The 9,852-nt window shown below is 52.6% G+C and overlaps 1 protein-coding gene across 2 annotated transcripts in view; it reads right to left on the bottom strand.

The window, feature by feature from the left end:
• Positions 1-9,852, bottom strand: part of SPHK1 (sphingosine kinase 1) — a 28,227-nt gene that overhangs the window by 3,080 nt on the left and 15,295 nt on the right. For both annotated transcript variants that reach the window (XM_006269225.4, XM_014601810.3), the window contains exons 2-4: positions 3,826-3,975; positions 2,969-3,063; positions 2,482-2,597 (exon numbers count right to left, since the gene is read on the bottom strand). In XM_006269225.4, coding sequence (XP_006269287.3) covers positions 2,482-2,597; positions 2,969-3,063; positions 3,826-3,975 — 361 coding nt within the window. The remainder of the gene's footprint in view (positions 1-2,481; positions 2,598-2,968; positions 3,064-3,825; positions 3,976-9,852) is intronic.

Below are 9,852 nucleotides of genomic sequence, written 5' to 3'. Positions count from 1 at the left end.
GAGCTGCCAATTAAGGAGGGGAAAAGAAGCTGTATTCAGAAAGTGAGCAGGTTTGGGCTGGGAGCAGCTAGAGAGACGCTATCACCCACCAGCCAAACACACAGCCCCAGGGGCTGGGCTGAGATGCCGAAGTGCTGCGTGGGGTGATGGGGCAGAGTGGCGCACACTGCTTTGTGCTAACTGGGAGCTCTCCCAGCTCTGTGAGCAACTTTGAATGCCATCAGGCCTCTCACGAGGGCATATCCCAGCTTCCCTTCACCTCCTGCTTAGACAGGTGCTCTCCTAACCCCTGAGCAATCCCAACAGGGACAGAGGGACAGGCACTGGAGCGAGAAGGCTGCGTGCTGACTTGTGGCTGGCCCTAGCTGCACAGCTTGGGCAGAGAACACGTAAGCCAGGGCTATCGGCAGTGCATCCTTTTCCGGATGTGGGATTAGAAGATGCCCTGCATCCCTATGCCTGGGGACCTACCTCGTGCATCCTCTGTGGTTCCAAGGTGCTAAGGACCAGCAACCATTTATGAAGCCATGTAAGTAAATGCACCAGGTGAACACTGGGCACTTAGGAAAAACTGTCCTTAGAGCTGCTTTGGACGTGCAGTTTGCACGACTTAGCACCTCAGTTGAGTTGAACTCCTGAAAATCCAGCCCCAACTGGATTCTTGCTGGAGGCATTATGAGAAAGCTGTCACCCATGAAGAACTTCAGGGGGTTTCATTTCTAAGCAGCGGAAGCTGGTCTGTTGAGATGACTATGTGTGGTTTGGATCAGGGAAATGTCTAACACTTCTTTCTTTTTTCTTTTTTTTTTTTCTTTAAAGAATGACTTCAAGAAAGCACAGCCCTTTTCTCAGGATCTGCAAAGTTTTCAGAGCCACAGTTTCTTGCTGAACCCTTTTTTCACTGAGGGGCACTTATTGACCACAACAAAAAAAAAAGTTAAAATACACTGTCCAGTTCTAGTTCCTGCTCCCTGCAAAACCATACGGCTTGATCTAAGGCAGAGTAATCTTCTCCCAGTGACTCGTGCCAAGAGAAAGATGTGTTTTCATTCTGGAATGAAGTCAAAATTTCCACCTTGACTTGCACTTAATGCATGAGAGCAAAACCACGTGGCGTTTCTGTGGAAGGCTCTGGGAGAAGTCCAGTAGAGGGTCTCCCAGTTGACAGTTCAGACATGTTTTGGAGCCACAGCATGCAAAATACTTGGCATAGTGAGGACAAATATTGCCCCCATTTTACAAATGGGGAACAGGCACAGACCATAAATCAGCCCTTTTGTGACATGCAGTCAGCACAAATCCCCAAAAAACATTTACACTGTATTAGGGTGCTGTCCAGCTAGGATAAATGTGCTTCTCTGACTTGGTTATAACCTGGTTTTCCAGTCTTTACAAGCTACAGTCACTCCCAGCTGGGCCATAGCTATATTCCCTGTCTCTTTGAACAAGGCAATTTTGGTAGCATGGATGAGGGGCCTTGGCTTTGCAGTTTGCTTTTAGTGGGTATGTGACTAAATTCTGCCCATATGTCTCCCTGCCACCCTGCTGGGTAGGATCTCACCCTCATTAGCATCCTCAGTGAGGCTCAATGGCATGTTCAGCTTGCGGAAAAGGCACTTAAAAGGAGATGCGATAGCATTCTTCAAATACTTGGAGGGCTGCCACAAAGAAGAGGGGAAAGTGCCTTTTCTTTTGCTGCAGAGAGGAGGATGGGGACCAATGGCTTGAATTTGCTGCAAAATGAGTTTAGATTGGATAACCAGAAAAACTTCTTTGCCGTTAGAACAACGAAGCAGTGGAATAGGCTGTCTGGGAAGGTGTGGACCCTCCGTCATGAGCTGTTCAAGGAGAGGTTGGACAGCCACTGGCAGGGATGATCTCGGTGTAGCTGTGTCCAAGCTCTACCATAGGTATTTCCTATGCTTCTAGACTTTACTAGTTGCCTCCCCCACACACTTTCTGCTATGTGTGTCGGTGTTGTTAAGCCTTCTCAGAAATATTGAGTGTTGGCTACAGCCAAGGCTGAGGGCTTTGACTGGGCTGTGCCAATACCCCTGCTGGGAGCAAAACCAGAGGTTCCTGGCTAGAGGATTTTGCCCCTCCACTCAGGGTCAGACTGCTGATCTGGGGGTCAGGAAGGACTTTTACCCCAGGGGCAGATTGGTATGGGCTGTGGGGGGCTTAGCAGGGGCATGGCTCTCTACCCGGCACCTTTTGAGCACATATTGACAACGTTTTATAGAAGCAGGACGTTGGCTGCCATGGTTCCCCTGCTTTACCGGGGGCAGGGTAGGGTGTTAGGTCTGTGTCAAGTCAGGGTTGAGGGTCGTCTTATGTAGAGTTTAGATTATGGCTGTATGAGATGGTTTGGGTAGGGATGATTCTGCCTCGGGCAGGGGGTTGGACCGGATGACCTCTGGAGGTCCCTTCCAACCTGACTTCTCCATGGCTGAGCCCTTGCAATGGCTAAGAGTGTCTTACCCAGCGTAGTGATTGATTGAAGCAGCCAGCGCATTCCCAGAGCCCCCTGGCAAAATGCAGAGTGGCTTCTTGAGGGCAGACTCCCAGTCCTGTCGCTCCATCAGTCCATTCACCACCTGCAGAGATGGAGGCACAAACAGAGCAGCATCCCAGAGCCTGCCTCGGGGACAGCGATGCAGAGCAGCATTGTTCTGGGCCTGGTCGCACTACAGAAGGGCTTGGGAATGTTTCTGAGGGAGCTGGAAACGGTCCTGGGCATCTTTGTGACAGGCACTAGATGAAGTTTTGGGTGCCATCTCTTTCCTTGGCATCTGATAGGCACCCAGCTTGGGTCCAAGGCCCAAGCAGCAAAGCTGGGAGCTATGTCCCTTCATGAAAGGTAATGGATCCAGGTACAGAGTCTAACTTAGCCACAGCTTGGGGGAAATGCAGATCCCAAAAGATCCTTGACAATGGGGCAGGACCTGATTCCTGGTCCTCTCCTTACCTCGAACATCAGGCCATCTCCAGCCATGACCACCAGGGCGTTCCAACTGGACAGGTCACCATTCTGCACAAAGTCATGAGCATGGTTGGGTCTCTCTGGAGAGAGAAAGAGAAGCACTGCAGATTGGGATGGGATGGGCCATGTCAACTGTGTGATGCCTGAACCAGGGAGAGTCTCCTCTTCCTGTGCAGTCCAGCACCTGGCTCTAAGGGAAGTGGTCACAAGATGGCATTTGTATTACCCTATTGGCCTTTCCAAGCTCTTCTCCCAAGCCGTGCTCCCAACCTTGGAGCCAATAAGCAAGAACCTGCCCAACCACTAGGAGAGGGTGAGGAAACAACAAGGCTAAGATGGGCACCCAAGAAAGGTACCTGAAGAATCTCCCCTAACCTGGAGGGGCTCTGTGCACGTCGTACATCTCCAAGTCACAGATGGGTGCTGGAGTGATGTTGTGAAAGGATGTGACTGATTCATCTGCCTGTGCTGCCCGTGTAAAGTTCTCATTGCTGAAGGATGGGGTATGCAACGTTAATCATCCCCATCCTCCTGCTTTTTGCTCCTTTCTATTCATTTGAATACTGTGCATCCTATTAGTCAAATGCAAATGAGTCACTTTTATTTGCATGCTCCCAACCTGGAGAGTCTCCAATGCTAAAGACCAGGAGTCCAGCGCAGACAGGAGACAGAAAGTAACGGAGCCATCAAAATTTACCCCATGCTGGATAAATGCCCAAGTGGGGGGTGGGTGTCAAAGTCAGACCTTGGGCACAGATGCATACCCTCTGCTGATGGCAAGCATGCCCCTATGACACTGCTGCTGCTGGCCCCATGCCCACCCGTGATGGGAGCAGACTTACCCGTCACAAACACGGTGAATGCTATGTTCGCCTCCGTCAGCATCGGCTTCACGTGGGAGTGGAAGAGCTGCAGCGCGCGGCCCGTTCCGCTCTGGGGGTTGAGGAGCACCAGCACTTGGCAGGGACGTGGCAGGAGGTCGTAAGTCACCCCTGAGTACAGATGAGAGAGGAGACTCAGCCCTGGCTATGTCACTGGAGCTTGTTTCACAGAAGGTAAGTCTGTACAGTCTCCCCTTCCTGGTACTCGGCTCCCAGGGGGGTGGGAATGGTCTGGGTGAGACCCAACACGTCTCTCCCCATCTAGATCTCCAAAATAACTGCCCAGGAGATTCATGCCAGAGTCAATCGGCCCCAGGTCTGTTTAAGGTGACCCACCGCAAGGGATGCTCTGAGGCCCCAAGCCAGCACAGATTTCCAACGCCCCTTCCCCAAGCAGAGGGCAAGAGAGCCCTGTGCCCCCATGCGTCGTCCTATGCAAGCAGCAGCTGCTCAGTGCTGGCAGCTGAATACAGAGTCTGTTCCAGCCCGGTGTCGGTAGATGTGACCCCCTCGGCCAAGGGGCTGACAGCTCCCACCCCAGAGCAGCTGCAGCACTGGCCGTGCCAATGCCCTGGTGCCATGGCAGTCTCTTTATCTCTCACTGGGGGGGTGGGCAAGTGTCCCTTCCCTCAAGAGGCAGGAAATATCTGGCCTCTGCGAAGCCTGCCAGCTAGGCTGAGGTGTTCAAGACTAGTCAAACTGAAGGGTGAGGCCATTTGGGGTAGCTTTGCCAGAGGAGCCAGTAGGGTCTGTTGTTCCACCCCAGAGCTGTGCTGTTCTTTCTCAGGGTCGTCATTTGTTCTCTGCTGGCTGGTTTCCTTCCCTTGGCTCTATCTCTGAGGCAGGAGCAATTTTGGGCCCAGTCTTAGAGGGAGGAGATCCATCCACCAAGACCAGCCAGTCCCTCACACTCTCATCTTTGTGCTCATACAGTGGTGCCCTCATGGCCTGGACACGTCCTCTCCCAGGGGGTGACATACTGGGCCATGGGGTGGTGAGCAGAGAGCTAAGCTTTTCCTATCAGGTGCCCTGTGGGGGGAGCGGGAAGGTGAGCTGGGGGGAGCTGAGGCTGTATGTGGCTACTGATGCTCCCCACTCCCTCTGTCAGATCTGAGGAGTCTGGGAGAGGCCATCTCTCTGCCAGCTTTCCTGCTGACAGAGACGCACCTTGGAGATTCCCCATGGCATGTCTCTGCAAAGGGAGAACCCTAGCATTGACCCTGATGTACTTTCATAGGGCCTTCTTGTCTGCATTTCACCAGCACAGGTTAAATGGGAAGATCTTGGGCGTTTAAAGGGGGATTTGGGACCTCCTCCACACCACAGCTGTGAGACAGTTGTCCCCTGCCCTGTTCACAACAGCCCTGAGGGGATGAGCAACTCTAGGAACATCTGGGTCTCTCACAAAACACAGTTGTGTCCTGCCTTAATCATCTTATTGCAGTCTTGGGGGCTGTGTCAAAACTAGCTTTACTCAGCGTCTCTACCAGTGCGTCCTCTGCAGCGCTCGTCCCAGCCAGCACAAGGTAAGCTGTTTGCGACAACCCACAACTTGGTTTGTTGCAGGATTTTCTGCACCTTTGGGAGATGGGTCGCAGGGCCAGCACTGCGGCACTGGCGCTGGTCTTGGGCTTGTACAGGGTTTGCACGAGTGGGACAAGACTCCGAAGTGGCAGGCAGCACTGCTGTGGGAGCAGACCCCGGGCACCAGCTAAGCAGGGCAGCTGCGGTGTCCACTTCCCTCCTCTCTGCTAGGGCTGCTGCGGTGCAGGCTGATGACAGCTATTGCCTGAGCTCCGCAGCTGAAATGAGGGAACTCTTACAGGGTCTTTGTGTGGGGACCCGTGGGAGCATTTTATAAGGCAGTGGCCAACTCCAGCTTAGCACCCCCCCACTCCTGCTCTAGTGTAGAGGAGTCTCTGCAGCATAAGCAGAGTTTCACCTGGGTCAGAAGGGCCCCTCTTGCTATAGGTTCTGGTTTGCTTAAACATAAGTCCATGTGGAAGCAAAACAGTAGTTGGGAAACCAACTTTCTGGAGTAAATTCCACTAGCTGTGGAAAGGGCACTATTAAACCCAGTGACTCAGCTTTCCCCATTGCAAAACAACAGCCTATTTCTTTTGGCCAGAGCCACAGAGCACTAGGAAGTTCAAAGTTGTTTCATCAGAGGTAGAGCTAAGGGAAGCTCTGTTATCATTCCTGGCTTGTAGCGCTGCTGGTCTGGGTAGGGAGGACTGAGATGAGATGGCAGTGCCCCCCTTTCCCACACTAGCTCGTGGTTTTCTATGTCCTGCTGCCAGAAAGTGACTGGGACACCAAACTCCCACTCAGCACCCCAAGCACTTCCTCCTGCACTCATCAAGGACAAAGGGCCACCAGCCCAGCTAGCTCGCTACACAAGTTCCTTCTTCCTCAGGGACTGTGACCCAGAGCAGCTCTCACCTGCTGCACACTTGGCAAGCACCAAAGGAAGGAAGACAACTCTTCTATGCACTAAATCTGTTGGTGGCTGGGCTGGGCTGCAGGCAGCCTCAGCTTTAGGGTGATCCAAGCCATTGCAGAAAACCCTGAGAGCTTGTTAGCCATGAGGAAGGGAGATCAGAGATAAAAACAGATCATTTTGTTCGTGCCCAGTTATTTCCCAAACCTGCTCCAGATGGATGAGGTCCAGAGGGAGAGGAGGCACTGTCTCTGGGACAAAGGCCTGTTGTTCACCTAAGCCCCAGAGGAGCTCGGATTCCAAGCGCTACCGCCTTCCCTACACTATAATTAAGGCACATCAGGGGATGTCGTTACATAATATGCTTGTCACCTGACCTATTTACGGCACTCTGAGAGCTGGGTTTGAACTCTGGGGGTTGAAACAGTCGTTGCCGTTGTGTCACCATAAACATTTTTATGGCAGCACAAATGCCAAGCAAACGGATGTCCCTGCCCCAGGTCTTGCCACAAATGCCCCAAATTTGTGGCTACAACAAAGGTGGTATCAATTTGTGCTGCTTTATTGCAACAAGTGTCTGCTGGGTTTCTAATGGGACAGCATAGGCAGCTCTGAACTTCCCGTGCTCTCCAGCCACCCCTGGGCAGGTACTTCAAGGCCTTCAGGGGCTTGTTCCTGTATGTCCCAGTTATTACCGTTCCTGGGGTGTGCAGGGTCAGGCCTGTTTTGTCCTGCTCCCAGTCTAAAGAACCAGGGAGCCCCTGCCTGGGTTCTGCTGTTTGGGGTTTTCCAGGTGCCCACAGACACCGACTGGCAGCCCCAACCCCAGCACTGCACTGGAGTGTTGAATGCGCTCCACTGAGGTCCCAGGGCTGAGATGGGAAATCAGCTGATTGTTGGTCCCAGTCCTGGACCTGCACAGGAGCCAGCTTTCCTGCTTACAGAGATGTACCTTGGAGATTCCCCATGGTGCATCTCTGCAAAGGGAGAACCCAGGATCAGTGGGCAGGACAGCACGTGAAGTGTGTTTCACCCAAGGAAGCAGACCAGCTGTGCTAGGGTACATCCTGCTTTATCTGGCAATAGAGTCATAGATTCATAGAGTCGGAAGGGACCTCCGTGGGCCATCTAGTTCAACCCCCTATCCCTGGCAGGCTAGAAAAGAGTCACCAACCCTGGGGTCAGGTGATCCCAGCCAAGCGCCTGTCCAGTCTCTTCTTGAATAAGGGACACAATTCTGCAGATGTGAAAGTACACCAATTCAGGTGGGGTCTGTCCGCATCCATCCCAGGGGCACTTTTTTCTTTTGGCTGCCTAGCATTGACCCTGATGTACTTTCACAGGGCCTTCTTGTCTGCATTTCACCAGCACAGGCTAAATGGAAGGATCTTGGGTATTTAAAGGGGGATTTGGGACTTCCTCCACACCACGGCTGTGAGACAGTTGTCCCCTGCCCTGTTCACAACAGCCCTAAGGGGATGAGCAACTCTGGGAACATCTGGGTCTCTCACAAAACACGGTTATGCCCTGCCTTAATCATCTTATTGTAGTCTTGGGGGCTGTGTCAAAACTAGCTTTGCTCAGTGTCTCCACCAGCACATCCCCTGAGGAGTGGCAAAACACGGTGAGTTGGTGTAGCCAGGCCTCGGAGGGTATTGCCTTGTTTTCTTGCCCTGCTCTAAGCAGGGCATGAGTTAGTATTTCTTAAGCCTCATACCCCAATGCTCCTGCTGTTGCTACCACGGAGCGAGATGACTCGAGAATAAACCAGGCGAGTAGCTCACCCAGGAGAAAGCCCACCAAAGGAATAATGGTTGCACTGCTTCACGCACCATCCGCCAGCCCCATGGGCTGTGACACCCTGCACCAGGCAGCACGCTGCAGTGTAGACCTATCTGTCAGATGTAGTACAGTTTCTGTCCACACTACATCTAACCTGGCTATGAACCCAGTTGGGTGCAGGCACCACATCACCATCTGCGCCATCAGGAGCAAGGTTTTGCCTGTCGTACTTCCCCCAAAATGAAGCCCCTGTCTCTGTCAGAGGAGGAATCAGCGTGAAGGACTGCAAGTGATTTGGAAAAGGCTGTCAGATCCAATTTGATGCGTGTGGGGATCATTTTCCGACAGGTTTGTTGCCCGAGCTTGATGTCTGAGCCAGGCTGAGGATGCAGTCTCTGTGCGTGCGCTAGTGAGAGAGGGAAATGCTACAGACTCCGCTAGAAAATTACAGAAGCCATTAATGATTAAGAAGATCCAGGCTGACAGCTCTGCCTAGACACGCAGCTGGCTCCCGAGGAGATGCTCAGCCAGAGTGGCAGGGAATGAGCTGTTCCTTCATGTTCCTCTCCCACAGCAGTGCTTGGAGGGCACCGCTCCTTTGGTAACGGACACATTCACCTGGAGCTACATCGCTGTCTCCCCGGCTCACCCCTCTGACCTTGCCTGTCTGTTGGTAGGGAGTGGAGCTGGGATGCCCTGGGGAAGGCCAGGCTAGAAAAGGGCAGGCTTGGAGTTTGGCTTTTGGGTATCATTTACATAGGGCTCAGAACAAGGGGGAACAGCAGGGCTGGGGCCTGGCTCATTGCTCAGCACTGAGTCAGGGAGGCTGAGTTGAGATGCTGGGTCCATTGGAGCCAACAGCAGTCTTCCTGTGGCCTAGATTTTGTCCTTTGTTCAAATCCCAGGGCTGCCCAAGCACTGGGCATGGACAGACAAAACATTTGCACCAGTGGCATTTCCACCAGTGCCAGAAAGTAGCAGGCAGACTATGGAAGCCCCTAACCTGGGGTAAGTTTGCCCAATCAAGGATAATTATACCTGAAAGCATCAGGGACAAAATTCTGCAGGTATGAAATTACACCAATTCAGGCCGGGTCTGTCTGCATCCATCCCAGGGGCACTTGTTTCTTAGGTCAAATAGGCTATTGCCTGCTCCCCTGGCACCTAGCAGTGATGCACAGTAAAAGCCATTCAGTGTGAGCTACTCCAGCTCTCTATGTCTGTCCATTCCTGACTACATTACAGCAGCACATGAACTAATAGCGACAACACCAGGGTATGTGTCTGTCTTTCCCACTTTGTAGAGGGGAAAACATGCAAAGAGGTGGAGAGCTGATGTTTCTGAGGTTCTCAGCAGCCCCAGCATACTTTGTGGGGGACTGGGAGGGCTTCATAGCTCTGGAAATCAGGCCCTCATTTAGGGTCATGTAGCAGGTCAGAGTGGAGGTCAACACTGAACCCAGGTCTTCCATCTTTCAGTTCCTGCCTTAGCCCTGCTGCAATGCAGGGCTGAGCTGAGCATGAAATGGGTGGGGGAAAGAGTTGGCAAGTTAGACCAAACACATTCAAGTCTTGCAAACCAGCTCTTCTCCTAGCTCTTGTCCTCTCCTGCCCCTCATTGTCCATCACAGCTCCCTTGTTCCCTTTTCCTTCTCCCATGGTGTCCTCTGGGTTGGCAGGGTGCTCAAGGGCCATCAGGTCTAGAAAAGACTTGTATAACTCCAGTCCCAGAATAAGTCAAGGGTGGAAGATGCCAGCCAAGGCCA

Source organism: Alligator mississippiensis, chromosome 8, assembly GCF_030867095.1.
Source record: "Alligator mississippiensis isolate rAllMis1 chromosome 8, rAllMis1, whole genome shotgun sequence".
NCBI lineage: Eukaryota > Metazoa > Chordata > Crocodylia > Alligatoridae > Alligator > Alligator mississippiensis.
The sequence above is the reverse complement of the archived record's forward strand: the minus strand, read 5'-3'. Positions and strand labels throughout refer to the sequence as shown.